This window comes from Dasypus novemcinctus, chromosome 30, assembly GCF_030445035.2.
Source record: "Dasypus novemcinctus isolate mDasNov1 chromosome 30, mDasNov1.1.hap2, whole genome shotgun sequence".
NCBI classification, from domain to species: domain Eukaryota; kingdom Metazoa; phylum Chordata; class Mammalia; order Cingulata; family Dasypodidae; genus Dasypus; species Dasypus novemcinctus.
This window is the reverse complement of record NC_080702.1, coordinates 27,271,854-27,286,624: the sequence shown is the minus strand read 5'-3', so window position 1 is coordinate 27,286,624 and position 14,771 is coordinate 27,271,854. Positions and strand designations below refer to the sequence as shown.

The 14,771-nt window shown below is 67.5% G+C and overlaps 1 protein-coding gene across 1 annotated transcript in view; it reads right to left on the bottom strand.

Annotated features, from left to right (window-relative positions):
• The window catches only part of SMARCA4 (SWI/SNF related BAF chromatin remodeling complex subunit ATPase 4), a 95,251-nt gene that overhangs the window by 23,173 nt on the left and 57,307 nt on the right, over positions 1 to 14,771 (bottom strand). Inside the window, 9 exon segments of the mRNA XM_058290303.2 lie at positions 236 to 399; positions 5,319 to 5,485; positions 7,108 to 7,154; positions 7,854 to 7,940; positions 8,573 to 8,680; positions 8,984 to 9,097; positions 11,091 to 11,333; positions 13,132 to 13,242; positions 14,052 to 14,118. Of these exon segments, the coding sequence (XP_058146286.1) occupies positions 236 to 399; positions 5,319 to 5,485; positions 7,108 to 7,154; positions 7,854 to 7,940; positions 8,573 to 8,680; positions 8,984 to 9,097; positions 11,091 to 11,333; positions 13,132 to 13,242; positions 14,052 to 14,118 (1,108 nt within the window).

Genomic DNA, 14,771 nt, shown 5'->3' with positions numbered 1-14,771 from the left:
ACGATGGGAGATGCGGCTGTCCTGATTTGAGTAGAGAAAGCTGTTTTTATTCTGAAAACTGAAGCGCCCTGATGCTCTCCGGTCTCCTCCCCAGCGATCTCAGGGGACACGAGGGCTGCTCCTTCCAGCGGCGGGGACGGACGTGCGCAGCGCGGAGGCGGGCGGGCCCTGCAGGGTGCGTGTGCGTGCGTGCGTGCACGTGCCCGCCGTCCCGGGCTGCGGCGCGCGCTGTTACCTGGTGGGGGTTCCAGTCGCTGTCGAAGATGATGACGGTGTCGGCCGACTGCAGGTTGAGGCCGAGGCCCCCAGCGCGCGTGCTCAGCAGGAAGATGAAGTACTCGGAGCCGGGCTCGTTGAACGTCTTCAGCAGCATGCCCCGGTCCTCCGCCTTCGTGGTGCCTGCGGCGCAGGGGAGGGGATCAGTGGGCCCGCGGGCCACGAGGGCCTCAGAGAGGATTTGGGGGTGTGCGGCCCCTCCTCCCGGGCGAGCCGCCGCGGGAAGCAGAGCGTGGTGGTGGGGGCGCGGCGGCCGGCACGCAGCACCCCGCGGCGGGGGCACAGGACCGTCCTTCGCAGCGCGGCTCCTGGAGACACCCCTGCCCGCCCGGCTCGCCCCCACGCAGCCGGCGGGACGGAGGCTACTGCTGGTGGGCCAGCCGCGTGCCTCAGTTTACCACGGTGCTGACCTGGGTGGGAACCAAGGGCCGGGACGTGGGTCCTCGGCATCCTGAGAGCCACGGGGCACCTGCGCCCCTGGGCTGCTGCCTCTGGCACACTCAGGGGTCGCCCTCAGGGACCAGCTGAAAATTCAGCGTTTCCTGCCCACCTATGCCAAACCTGGACCGTGAGACAGGCAGGCACCGTGGGCTCCTGGGCCCTCCTTGCCACGCCCGCCCACCCGCCAGGCCCTGGATGCGCCCATGCCACCCCAGCTCGGGCCCTCCAGCTGCTCTCTCTACAGACTCCCTGCCCTTGGCGCAGGGACCTGCACGGGGCTGTGGGGAGGCAGGGGTCAAGGAGCCTGGAGGCCATGTCCTCACGGAGGGTCAGCTTGGGAGGGAGGACAGCGAAAACACTGGGGCGCACAGGAGACTGGGGACGGTGGCTGGGACAGAGAGAGCAGCGGTTCCAAGGTGTGGGCCCTTGGGGAGGCGAGGTGGCTGCGTCCAACCTCTGCGCCAACTCAGCACGCCCGAGTGCACGGGTCGCCAGGCCAACACCAAGCCAGGTGTGGCCGAGGAGGGGCTCCGCGGACGGGGTCGGTGGCCACGGCCAGCTCCCTCGTACGTCAAGGAGGCAATCCTTGACCGCTGGTGCCGGCCTCGGCCTCCTGGACAGGAAACCCTGGTTAAAAGTACAACCTGCCCCGACTGTGGGCGGAGTAACCCATTAATATTCTTCTGTCAGTGGTTCAGGGGGAAAAAAACATGCTAAGCCCAAGAAGCGAGACGCAGAGTTCTGCGTGTGTCTCACTCCATCTCTACGAAAGTAAACGCGGATAAACTTACAGGGACAGGATTAGGGTAGTGGCTGTCGGGCAGGGCATGGATGGGGATGGAGAAGTGACGGCTGTGGGCCGGGGTTCTTTCTGGAGTTATGAAAATGCTTTAGCATCATCACGGCCCCGTGACCGCACCACAGCCGCTGACGGGGTGCCTCCGATGGCCTGGACAGTGGACGAGGATGTTTCAACACGACTCGTCAACGACAGACTGGCGTCGGTCCCTGCCTGAGTCCCCAGCCCTCCCCAAACCTGCCACTGTGCCGCCGCGCGAGGCGGCTCCTCGAGGGAGCGTCTTACTGCTCCCCGTTCCTCTCTCCCTCCTGTGGGTGCTGCTCTCTGGAGAGCCCCGAGGGGGGGCGAGCAGAGGCCCCGTGGGCCTGGCTGTGGAGCCTGACTCAATCCCGAAACAGTGGGGCCCCCGAGGGAGGCGGCGAGCGGGAGGGAGACCCCTGGGCAGAGGGGGGCTGTGCAGACAGCCCGGGCGGGTCCCAAGAGCAGGCGGGAGGAGGGCTGCAAGGGCGTGTGTGTGTGGGGGCAGGTGCTGGGGAAGAGGGGACACGGGGGGCAGGTGCTGGGGGGGGAGGGGGCGGGGGATGATGGACTGTCAGCCCAGCAGCCACAGGCCCGGGGTCCGTGGAATCAGCTTCACGAGACCCGGAATAGAACGAGCCAAGGTGGATGGAGGCAGCTCAAGTGACCGGGCGCCTCCCTCCCACATCGGGGGCCCTGGGTTCAGTTCCCTGTGCCTCCTTAAAGAAACAAAGACAACGTAACAGACATGGCAAGGGAAACGAGGGGGGAAGGAAAGAAAAATAAATGAATCTAAAAAAAATAAAAAGAATAAAATGAGACAGGTGGGGCCAGAGGTTTGGGGCAGCCCTGCCACGGAGACACACCTTTGCACGTGCACTTAGATAAAGACTCTAAAAAGAGGGAAACGGACTTTGGCCCAGTGGTTAGGGCGTCCGTCTACCACATGGGAGGTCCGTGGTTCAAACCCCGGGCCTCCTTGACCCGTGTGGAGCTGGCCCACGCGCAGTGCTGATGCGCGCAAGGAGTGCTGTGCTACACAGGGGTGTCCCCCGCGTAGGGGAGCCCCACGCGCAAGGAGTGCACCCATAAGGAGAGCCGCCCAGCGCGAAGGAGGGAGCAGCCTGCCGAGGAATGGCGCCGCCCACACTTCCCGTGCCACTGACGACAACAGAAGCGGACAAAGAAACAAGACGCAGCAAAAAGACACAGAAAACAGACAACCGGGGGAGGGGAGAGGAATTAAATAAATAAAAATAAATCTTAAAAAAAAAAAAAAAAAAAAAAGACTCTAAAAAGATGCGTACAGAGAAAAAACAACAGCCCAATGTTTAAAAAATGGGCAAAGGACCTCAACAGATCTTTCTCCAAAAAGGGTATACAAGGAGCCAATAAGCACATGAAAACATGCTAAGCATCACTGGGTTAGAGAAATGCAAATCAAAATTATATATCCTGCCATGGCCCACTGGGTGGCCTGGGGGAGAGTGTCAACTACAAGGTAAACCATTACCCATGCGGTGCAGCAGTGCTCCAAAATGTATTCACCAAATGCAGTGAATGTGCCACGATGATGAAAGAGGTTGTTGATGTGGGAGGAGGGGGGTGAGGCATCTGGGAACCTCTTACTTTTACTTAATGTAACATTTTTTGTGATCTATGTATCTTAAAAAAAAAGAAAGTTTTGAAAAATAAAGAATTAAACCGCAAAAAACAAAAATTACACTATGAGCTACCGTACCCACTAGAATGGCTCGAATGGAAACAGGAAATGACAGGTGCTGGGGGGGCTGTGGAGAGACTGGAGCACCTGCACACTGCCAGTGGACAGGTGCAATCGGTGCAGGCGCTGTGGGCGAGCGTGGCGCTTCCCCAGAAGGCTACAACGCACTGTTGCCGTGCGACCCGGCCATTCCACGCCTACGCATGTGCTGGAGAGAACTGAGAACAGGGCGTCAAACAAGTGCCAGGACAGGCGCGTCCACCACAGCACTGTTCCCAGCCACCGGGTGCCCCCGGCAGGTGCAGGGAGCGGCAAGGCGTGGGCTAGACGTGCCAGGGCGTGTCATTCGGCCGTCACAACCAGGGCCGCGGCGCGGCGCAGCTTGGACACCTGACGCTCAGCGCAAGGTAATCGCCCGCCGCGTGACTATTACGCAGCGGAGAGAAGAAACGAAGCCGTGGGGCACAGGACAACGTGGATGCACCTGGGGGGCACTGTGCTGAGGGAAGCAGGGCAGACGCGAAGGGGCGAGCACTGGACGGCTGTTACTAGGAACCAAAGATACTACACAACATATTGTGTGATTCAAACGGAAAACGGAAAACAAACTTTCAATCCCTTGAAAATAAAAAAGAAGCCAGGGCACCGGGGGCAGAGGGCAGTGATGAAGAGGCAGAACTCGGGATGTTTTTACGGTAGAGAAATTACTCCGTCTGATATGAATAACGGGGGATACGTGACATCACGCATTCGTCAAATAAGAAAAACGCAGCAACGCTGGCTCATCGGCTGTAACGTGGGCCACGCTAACAGAGGGTGTTGGTAAAAGGAGAAACTGTTCAGAAAGGGAGCGGCTATCTGTAAACCTAAATCTGTGCTAAAAAAATAGTCAACTTAAAAAAAAAAAAGGAAAGAATGAAACACTAATTCAATTCAGGCTACAACGAGCCTGAACCTTGGGCCCATTAGGCTGAGCCAGAGGAGCCAGACGCAAAAGGCCACGGTTATAGGACTTCTTCACTGGAATGTCCGGCACAGTTCAACTCCGAGACACGACGGGTGGCCGCCAGGGGCAGGGGCGGGGGGCCGGGGGGACTGCCGTGGGGCCGGGCTCTCCTTCTGGGGCGATGAGGATGGCTGCCAAGACTTACAGCGACGGTGGTTGCCCGACCTTGCAAACGTACTAAATGCTGTTGAAGTGACTCGAAAATGGTTTAAGTGGAACTATATCTCAATTTTGAAAACTGAGTTAACAGGAAATAAAGGAAAAGCGGAAAGAAGCAACCCGCCCCCGCCGTGCTGCTGGTGAGAACGCAGGAGTGTGGGAGCCAGGCTCGGCCTGAGAGGACGAAGGCCACGGAGCGGCCGGGGACAGGCTGGCACGGCTCCCCCGGCGGGGTGGCGCTCCCTTGTTTCAGTCCCTGCTGCTGTTCCAGGCGTGGCCCGACCCACAGAGGTGCGCCCAGCTCACAGGAGACGGTGCCGAGAGGGGACCCACGCAAAAGGCCACCACGCAAAGCCCTCGCCGCCTCGGGCCCCAGCGGTTCCCGGGCCACACGGGGGACTGGGCTTCTCTGGAGCCGGCTGCCCCTGCTTCCCTGCCTGTTCCCGCCGCCCTCGGCGCACACAGCCAGGCTGGTGACAGCCCGCGGGCCCCGAGGAGAGCCCGCTCGCGGGCCTGTGTGGGGAGGCGGCGCAGGCTGAAGGAAGCCAGCCGGGACACCGAGCAGGGGGAGCGGGAAGCCCTCGGGCTGTGCCTGGACCCAGCCCTGCCTGCGGCAGGAAGGACCCCTGGACTCTGTCATTACGAATCTTGTCAGTGTGGCCAGAGGACAGTGGTTTCTGCCGCCTGCAGGTGGACAGGACTTTCAGCACCCCTCGCCGCCCGCTGTGGGCCCCTCCTCCCGCCACGACACCTGCAGGGCCTGCCCGCCCCCTCCTGCTGCCGGACCCTGGTCCGCCTGCCTCGCCCACGCCCTGGAGAGGACGCGCGGCAGGAGGCTTCGGCCGCGGTGGACAGAGAGGCCCCCTACTGAGTCTCCTTCTCTCGCCCGTACTCACCGTCGAGCCTGAGGTATTTAAAGCCACGATACGCAAAATAGTCTTCCATGATGGTCATGAGCGAGGTCATCTGGCAGAAGAGCAGCACTTTGTGGTTGGTGGCGCGGAGCTTGGGCAGGATCCTGTCGAGCAGCTCAAACTTCCCCGAGGCCCGGTACAGGTCCAGGCTGTGGGCGGAGGGAGGCAGGGGGCGTAGAGTCAGGGGACGGCGGCAGCTCCCGGGCAGGCAGACGAGGGTGCACGCCTCCGCGCCTGGGGCTGCCGTGAGGGGTGGGGGGCGCGGGGCACCGGGCCCAAGGGCCCAGACGCCCTGCACGCGGCGTGAACGCGCTTGGCCCGGTGGAAAGTGGCTCGGGCTGCCCGTGGCCAAGGGCGTGCGGGAAGGCTGCCCAGGGGGTGGTCGTCCAGCCTGGGTGCCTACGGGGGCGGCAGGAGGTGCTGCTGGCAATGACGCGGGGACAGCGGGGTGAGCGGGAGGCCGCCTCTGACCCCGTCACTGCGGACCTTCCGGGAGCAAAGGCTTGCCACGCTGGAGGGCGCCCACACGGGGGCCGGGGGCCGAGCCAAGGGCCACCCCGCACTCAGATGGGGGGACTGAGGCTGGGCGAGGAGCCTCGACCCAGGTGTGTGGGACTGCTGGTATTGAAAACAGATGCTTGGGCAGCAGGTGAAGCTCAGGGGTTGAGCGCCTGCTTCATGTGTACGAGGGCCTGGGTTTGAAACCTGGTCCCGCCTGAAAAAAAAAAAAAAAGGACTTTCTGCTGGTCTGTTCAGGCCTTTCTGCCCTCGGCCAGGGGCTGCCAGCGGCTTGGGCCGCAGCGCTGCTGGCACTGGTGACATCTAGACAGCAGCCGGGCCTGGCGACAGGAGCACTAGGGAGGCGGCCTGCTGGGGTGGAGGGAGGGTGGGCGATGGCACAACACTGGGAATGCGACGGACGCCGCTGAGCTGGAGGCTCGACGGGGTCAAAATGGGAAATGTTATGCTGTAATACATGCGCCATGGCAAGATGGAAAACACACACACACACCAGAAAACCAACCCACAGAGCTGAACAGCGCCAGGGGCGAAGGCTGTTGTCGACTAGGACTAGAATTAAGAGCGTGATTGTAACGGCAGGGGTACTAACGCGCAACGTGAACAAGGAGAACGGAGGGGGCGCTGCGTGCGGACACGGGATCTGCAGGCCTCCTGGGGGTTTGCCCGGAAGCCTACGACCAAGCTGAGAAATAAAGGCGCTTTGAGGCAGATACACCGACAGGCAGCGGCTGCCCGGCTGCCCTTCACGGGGGAGGCTGCGGAGCAGCAGCTGCGCGGCCGGGCGCCCTGGCTGAGGCCGTGGCCAGCACCTGCGGCCACTCGACCCTGCGACGTGGGAGCCGAAGAAACGCCCGCTAGATTCCAGAGACGTCGGGCTGAACGAGCAGGTCAGACGTCTCACTGTGTTCACATGGACAGCGTGTTAAAATGGTATTTAGTGTACTTCAGCTTAATCTCTCTGGAGTTTAAGGAAAAAAAAAAAAAAAACACAGGGAAAAACCCCAAAAACGAGTACTTCTTGGCCAAGGCGTGGAGCCTAAGGCTGGGGGCTGTCGAGGGTCCCTGCGCCCAGGACCCTGCCTCGGGGCTGACGGCGGCGGCCCTCGAGGGGTGTGGGGCAGGAGGGCCGTTAGCTCTTCTCGGGCTCTTCTGGGTTTCCTGTCTCACAGCGCGCCCCGGCACCCAGACCCGTGAGGCGACGGCAGTGAAACTGAGCGCAGGAGGCACGCCTGCCGCCCACGAGCCTCACCCCTGCACGATGCCGCCGGTGAACCCCAGGTGCTCCGAGAAGGACTCCTGCAAGCAACAAGAGGGGGGTCAGCGCCGGGTGGGGGGCCCCTGACCCTGCGGAGAGGACGGCGCCTCCCCACACAGGGCGCCGAGGCCGGCTTCTCTTCCCCGATGCGCCCCCACGTCCTCCGACGGGGGGGGGGGGAAGCTACCACGTGACAGCCGTGACCACCCAGCGAGCGGGCAGAGCCCGCAAGGGCGGCGAGGGCTGGAGGCCGGCCTGGGAGCGCGGACGCTGGACGGGCACCGGGGAGGGGGGCCTGCGGTGAGACACGGGAGTGTGCCCGCTTTCCAGAAGCGAGAGCCCAGATGCGGGAAGGGCCCCGTGGCCCCGGAGGGGCTGCGCTGAGGAGTGGGGCCACTCGGGAAGCGCCCACCCGGGGCACCCCCACCTCCTGAGGGGACGGCGCGGGCTCTCAGGGGCAGAGCAGCCTCGCCCCACGCGGGCGCATGCCCCGACTGCAGCCTCCGGGTGCTTCTGTGGCCACCTCGGAGGGTGAGGCTTCCGGGACTTTCTTTTCCACTGCACACCTCCCCCTAGAGCCTAGGTCCCTCCCGGGAAACCTCTGTAATGGTCATCAGTAGAGAAACGGGGAGACAGGCAGGGCCTGGTGGGAACACTCAGGAGGGAGGAGCAGCCAGCTCTCCTCGGCCCGGCTGGGGGGGAAGGAGGGCCTGGGCGGGGCGCCGAGGGCACGGGCTCACCTCGATGTGCTGGAACATGTAGGGGTGGTTGCAGATCTTGCGCAGCTGCATGATGGTGTTCATCAGCGTCTTGGTGCCGCCCTTGCCCTGCGGAGGCACGAGGAGGGTCCCCAGTCGGCCTGGCCGCGGGGGCGGGGGCGGGGGGGGAGGGCACGGGGAGCCTCAGGGGAGGCACGAGGAGGGTCCCCAGTCGGCCTGGTCCCGGGGGCGGGGGCCGGGGGAGGGCACGGGGAGCCTCAGGGGAGGCACGAGGAGGGTCCCCAGTCGGCCTGGTCCCGGGGGCGGGGGCCGGGGGAGGGCACGGGGAGCCTCAGGGGAGGCACGAGGAGGGTCCCCAGTGGGCCTGGCCCCGGGGGTGGGGGCGGGGGGGAGGGCACGGGGAGCCTCAGGGGAGGCACGAGGAGGGTCCCCAGTCGGCCTGGCCGCGGGCACGGGGGTGGGGGGGAGGGCACGGGGAGCCTCAGGGGAGGCACGAGGAGGGTCCCCAGTGGGCCTGGCCCCGGGGGCGGGGAGCCTCAGGGAAGGCACGAGGGTCCCCAGTCGGCCTGGCCCCGGGGGCGGGGGCAGCGGCTCCCGCTCACGCGGCTGGACAGGCTCACGCCAGCTCTGCACTCGGGTACGGCTACTCAAATGTGCCCGGGCCGCCGCCAGGCAGCTCGACCAGGCCCAGGTGAGGGGACCCGGGCGCCCTCGAGCCCCCCGGAACCAGGGCCACCCACCTTCTTGTCCTTCTCGGAGCCGTCGGTCAGGAGCACACCCTTGGCCTGCATGTGCCGGTACAACACCCGCTGCAGCGCCGACATGTCGCACTTGATGACGTACTCCACCTGCGGGCGGGAGCGCCACTCAGGGGCTGGCACCGCGGGGGGCGCCACCCCAAGGGGGCTGCGAGGAGCCCTGGGCGACGGCCGATGCACGGGCAGCGCTGTAGCAGCTCTCCCAGGACTGCCAGGAGACCAGGGTACTGTGCGGGGACGCACGAGCCTGCCCCCGGCTCAACGAGCCGGCTGGGCCACGACGCCGCGGCAAGAGCAGGCCGGGCTGTGGACACGGACACCCGCCAGCGCCTCCCCTGGGGAGACCCCCCAGCGCGGCGCGGCCGCCTCCCGCGCATGCGGCTCTGGCCGTACCTTCTCGGGCAGCTGGGCCTCGACCTCTTTCTTGAGGCGCCGGAGCAGGAAAGGCCGCAGCACCTTGTGCAGGCGCCGGATGATCAGGATGGTCTCCTCCTCGTTCAGGTCCACCTGCCCCCGGACACCAAGGCCACCCGTCAGCACCACGGTGCGGCGCGGGGAGGGAAGAACCCAAGGATGTGGCAGCCCGGGGCCCCAGGCACCCAGCCACCTTGCCAGGAAGAAGTGCGCGCGTGGCGCCGTGCCCCCCGGAGGGACAGGAACGGGTCTGCTCGTGCGCGAGCCCACCCAGCACCGCGGGAGCACAGGCGGAATGGCTGGCCGGGGGCGCCGTCCCCGGGAGCCCCAGCCCCTCTCCTTCCAGCCTGGGGGCTACGTGGTGAAGGAGACACTGCAGCCCGGGGTCTAGACCTTTGCTACAAAGCCACATGTTTTAAAATGGGATAGGAAAAAAGGGAAGGACAATAAAACCCCGCTGAATGCTTCTTTCTCCTGCTCCCCTAAGGGTCTCCTGACAAAGCCTTTGTTCAACTCAAAAACAAACGAGACGGCAGCCCCCGCTCTCAGAGCGCAGGCCGGGGAGCTGGAGCCCCAAGCCGGGCTCCTTCGTGAGGAGCTTCCGCGAAGTGCAGGGGGCTCTGGGGACGCGGGCAGAGACCCCGGGCGCACCCACGCGGCTGCCCCAGCTCTCCCCCAGAAGCTGGTCTGGAGGCAGAGCCGGCTTCCAGCAGCCCGAGCCAACGCCGGTGCCTGCCCGCTTCCGGGGGCCCCAGGCTGGGAGCAGGCACGGCCCCGACCCGCCTCGGGCCCGGCAGCACCGGGGCTGGGGGCTCCGCCACTCTGGGCGTCCTCGAGGCGGGGCGGCTGGGCCCTGCGCCTGCAGAGGAAGGAGGTGGGGCGTCCACCTCGCGCTGCTCATGGGAACGCACTCAAAACAGAGCTGCGACGCTCTGGGGGGCCTGGCCTGATCGGGCCTGGGGCTGGGGTTTGGTTTTCCAGACACCGATGGTCCCGGCCACAGCCCCCTTCAGGGCAAAACACCCGAGGCCGTCAAAGCTCCCGTTACGCTGGGATGACAGCACAGCTCCCCAGAAGGGCCAGCTGCCCGGCTCCTGCAGCCCCCGCGGCCCTGCCCCCCGGCCCCCCGGCCCTCCCCGTGCCTGCCGAGCCCCCCGACTCCCCCCTGCCCCGCGGGCCCCTGCCCCCGCGGCCCTCCCCGTGCCTGCCGAGCCCCAACTCCCCGCGGCCCTCCCTGTGCCTGCCGAGCCCCCCAACTCCCTCCTGCCCTGAGGGGCCCCTGCCCCCTGGCCCTCCCTGTGCCTGCCGAGCCCCCCGACTCCCTCCTGCCCTGCGGGCCCCTGCCCTGTGGCCCTCCCTGTGCCTGCCGAGCCCCCCGACTCCCCCCTGCCCCGCAGGCCCTGCCCCCTAGCCCTCCCCGTGCCTGCCGAGCCCCCCGACTCCCTCCTGCCCTGCGGGCCCCTGCCCTGTGGCCCTCCCTGTGCCTGCCGAGCCCCGACCCCCCCTGCCCTCATCCCCGGGGGCCCCACTCCCCGGCTTCTGCTGGGCGAGCCTGTCCTGTGGGCCCCTGCCCTGCGGCCCTCCCTGTGCCTGCCGAGCCCCGACTCCCCCCTGCCCTGCGGGCCCTGCCCCCCGGCCCTCCCCCTGCCTGCCGAGCCCCGACTCCCCCCTGCCCTGCGGGCCCCTGCCCCCCGGCCCTCCCCGTGCCTGCCGAGCCCCCCGACTCCCTCCTGCCCTGCGGGCCCCTGCCCCCCGGCCCTCCCCGTGCCTGCCGAGCCCCCCGACTCCCTCCTGCCCTGTGGGCCCCTGCCCCCCGGCCCTCCCCGTGCCTGCCGAGCCCCCCGACTCCCTCCTGCCCTGCGGCCCCTGCCCCCCGGCCCTCCCCGTGCCTGCCGACTCCCCCGACTCCCTCCTGCCCTGCGGCCCCTGCCCCCCAGCCCTCCCCGTGCCTGCCGAGCCCCCCGACTCCCCCCTGCCCTGCGGGCCCCTGCCCTGTGGCCCTCCCTGTGCCTGCCGAGCCCCGACTCCCCCCGCCCTCGTCCCCGGGGGCCCCGCGCCGTGTCGCTGGCGGGGCGCGGCCGCGCACCTTCTCGCCGGTCATGGCGAAGGGCGCGTTGAACCACTGCTCGAAGGTGCTGCAGCTCTTGAAGATGGTGGGCAGCAGGAAGTTGAGCAGCGCCCAGAGCTCGGGCAGCTTGTTCTGCAGCGGCGTGCCCGTCAGCAGCAGGCGGCGCGGGGCCACGTAGTGCGTGTTGAGGACCTGCGTCAGCTTGCAGTGGTGGTTCTTCATGCGGTGGCCCTCGTCCACGATCATGTACTTCCAGCGGATCTGCGGGCCGGGCGGGGGCGTCAGGGGGGCCGGGCGGGAGCCGCGGCCGCAGCGGCGAGGGACAGCGCGGCGCGGCCCGGTCATGAGCCAGGCGGGCGCCGAGCACAAGACCGCGCGGAGGCCGAGGACACGGGCACGAGACCCCCAGGGCAGACACGGATACGCAGACTCGGGAAAACATCCACGGGGCGTCCCTGGGGCCAGAAGGGCGCAGAAAAGTGGTCGGTCCCCACCACTGACGGCAGTGAGTTCCCGTGAAGCCGCCACGTGCCCTGAGCCAGGAAATGGAAGCGAGGCCCCCGACGGAGCTGGGGTGTGCCCTCGTTGCACGTGCATTTCCCTCCGAGACGTCCTTACACACCTATCAGGGACTCGTCCCGCTGCCGGCCGATGGCACTGGGAGCGCCCCTGACCCCATGGAGGCCCGCCCCGGCCTGGTGGGCTTGGGTGCACTAGCCAGCAGCTCGGCACTGCACACGGGGCCGTTCCAGCCAGCGGAGAAACGTGTCAAGTGCGGCACTGAATGGCCCCCGGCAAGGGCCCGTGGTCACAGCGTGAGCGCCCAGACAGGAAGGCAGAGAGCCCGGCCGCGCATGCGGCCTCGACCGGGAGCGCGTGTCGGGGACGCGATGCTCTGCCCTCCCGCACGTGGCTGCGAAGGACCACGAGAGTGCCGCGAGTACCCATCTGGGGGTCACAGGTAAGTGTCAGCACACAGGTGAGCTGACAGGTACAGACCCTGTGAACAAGGCTCGAGTGGATTTTGGCTTTCCAAAAAAATCATCCACGCTACCAGAAAGCCACCCAAACCCAACCAGCAGACACGGGGGCAGCGCGCTCGCCCCGCGGCCGTGGGCTCTGCCTGGAGCTGGAGACGGCTCTGGGCTCCCAGCCCCGACTGCCCGGCTCCCTGCTCTCAGCAAGGGGTCACCACGAGGGCCCAGGCACCCAGCAGCAGCTGGGACACGAGCGCGGGCTGGCCACCCCACGGGCTCGGCGCTCACAGGGTCCAGTGCCTCACGGGGGGGCCCGTGATGAGGCCCCGTAGCCCTGGCCGAGGCGACAGCCTGCGTTTCCTCCTGAGCCCTTCCTCAGAGGCACAGGGCCACCCTCAGAGCACCCCGGGTCCCACCGCGGCCAGGCGCAGCAGGGGGGAGCTCGCTGAGACCTCCCCCATGCCTGGCCACCCCTGCCCTCTTGGCGTTCACCACCCTGGACGGGGAGAGGTGGGGAAGCAGCGTTGCCTCGGCCCTGAGACCCCAAGCTGGGATGCGAGCCTCGGGGGACCAGGCCACCCCGGGCCTCACCTCCGGGCTGTGGCGCGCGCTCAGGGAGGCGGTGGGGGCCGAGGCGAAGGCCTCAGGGCCGCCTGCACAGCAACAGCGGCTCGGGCTCGCAGGCGGTCCAGCTCGATGGGCCACACGGGCCCCCAGGCCCAGGCCCTCAGCCGCTCCCCACTCGCAGCCGCCCCGCGAGCTGGTCCCTGAGGTCCTGACCCTGGGAAGGGCGGGCCGAGGCCACAGAGACAGATGGAGACGAGCCCGGCCCCTGGGGTGAGCCCCGGTCGGGGTGCCGTGGGGCACCCGTGGGATGAGGCGGCCGAGGCAGGCCCCAGAGGAGCTGGCCGCGTGTGAGGGGCCGGCCGAGCCCGGAGGGACGGCGGCCTTGACCTCAGCCCTCCAGCTGCGGGTCGGCCTGACTGCCCGCCAATGCGCTGAGTGAGGGCGGGAAGGACTGAGGAGCGGCAGGGGTGGCGGGCATGGCCGGGGCAGAGGGCATGGCCGCGCAGGCGCCTCACCTTGGCGAGGATGTGCTTGTCCTTGATGATGTACTCGTACGTCGTCAGCAGCACGTTGAACTTCCCGCTGCGCAGCTGCGGCACGAACGCGCGTCTCGCTGCGGGGGAGCCCTGGGGGGAGAGGCCGGCGCTCAGCCCCTCTGGCCAGCCCCTGCCCCGGCGCCCCGACGCCCAGCACCGATGGGGAAGCTGGGCTGCCCCCGCCGCCGCCCACCTCCGGTCCCCGCCTCAACCCCTGCTGGAAACCAGGGCCTTCCTCTGAGGTCCCCGGGCAACCGGCACGGGGGGAGCAGGCCGGGACCCCTGGAGGTGAAAGCTCGGTCTCCCCCCGGCTCTCCCGCCCCTCCCCAGTTGGCAACGGGGAAGGTGACCACCCGAGTCGGGGGCCCCGGCCTGTTCCGGAACGGTCCCCCGGCTCACGTCGCCGACACTGAGCCGCGCCGGCCTTAACCACCTCTGGCTGCACACTCTCGCGGAGCCGCTCGCCCCTCTGGGCCCCGCGCACGGCTGTTCCCCCTGCCTGGACATGCTGATCCGGTCACAGCGCAGGGGAAGGGCCGGGACCCGAGAACCTCGGTGAGCCCCCTGGGGTGCAGCGCGGCAGGTCTGGCCCTGCCGGCCGCCCGGGGGTGCGCTAACCCAGCGCCCGCGCTCAGCCAAGCTCGAGTCCCCGTAGCGGAACCTTCCAGGGAGAGCACCGGGCCGTGCATTCCACAAACCGCGTCCCTAACCATTTACGAAATAAACACTCCCTTCAGAAACATGACAAGGCACAGCCGAAAAAGGGCCCCAACCTCGCATCAACCCCACGAGCGCGTGCGCGGGAGAGCGCGACGCGCGGCGGGACGCTCTGCGAGTTCCCGGCCCCCCCTGCTCCTCCCGCCCGCGCTCCCGCCCCGCGCCGGCACTCTGCTCCATACCTTGTAGGACACCTTCACCACGGAAGGGGCCCACTTGTCGAACTCGTAGGCCCAGTTGGACAGCGTTCTGTCGGGAACAAGGAAGGGGCCGTCAGGGGCCGTCAGGGGCCGCCTCGCCCCCGCAGCGCGTCGCCCACATCCCCGGGGTCCGCTGCCAGGGCCCGCGGAGCTGCCGGGGTGGGGGTGGCTGACTCCAGAGGCAGCAGCGGGAGAGTGGGGCGGGGGGCTGTGGAGCCCACCCGGGAGGGGTGGGAGGCCCGGCGACAGCCGCCCCTGGGAAGGGCGGGCGCCTGCGCCGCCCTGGCCTCTCGAGACCCGTCCTGGCCCCCGTGGGGAGCCGCCATCTGCTGGGGGACAGCGGCGCGAGGCGTGGCCCTGCCGGCGGAAACAGCGCACGCCACGCTGTTACAGGGTAGAGCCGAGGCTGGGAGGACGGGGCCGTCACCCTCGAAAGGGAGACGGCAGCCGCTGAGGGCTCCTGCCAGGTAGGGGGCGTAACGGCAGTGACCAGCAGGAGAGGCCGAGCCGGACGCGGCGGCGGGGGCAAGAGCGCGCTGCTCTTTCGTGGCCGACCGCCGCTGGGACCGAGGCACAGAGACGGTGGACTGTGAGGAAGAGGAGGGCCGAGCCCACCACGACCGGGAGACGGAGCCTCAGAGGACGGCAGGGGCGAGAGGGCCGAGCTGGAAGGGGGCAGGTTCTGGAGAAAACACATTCCTG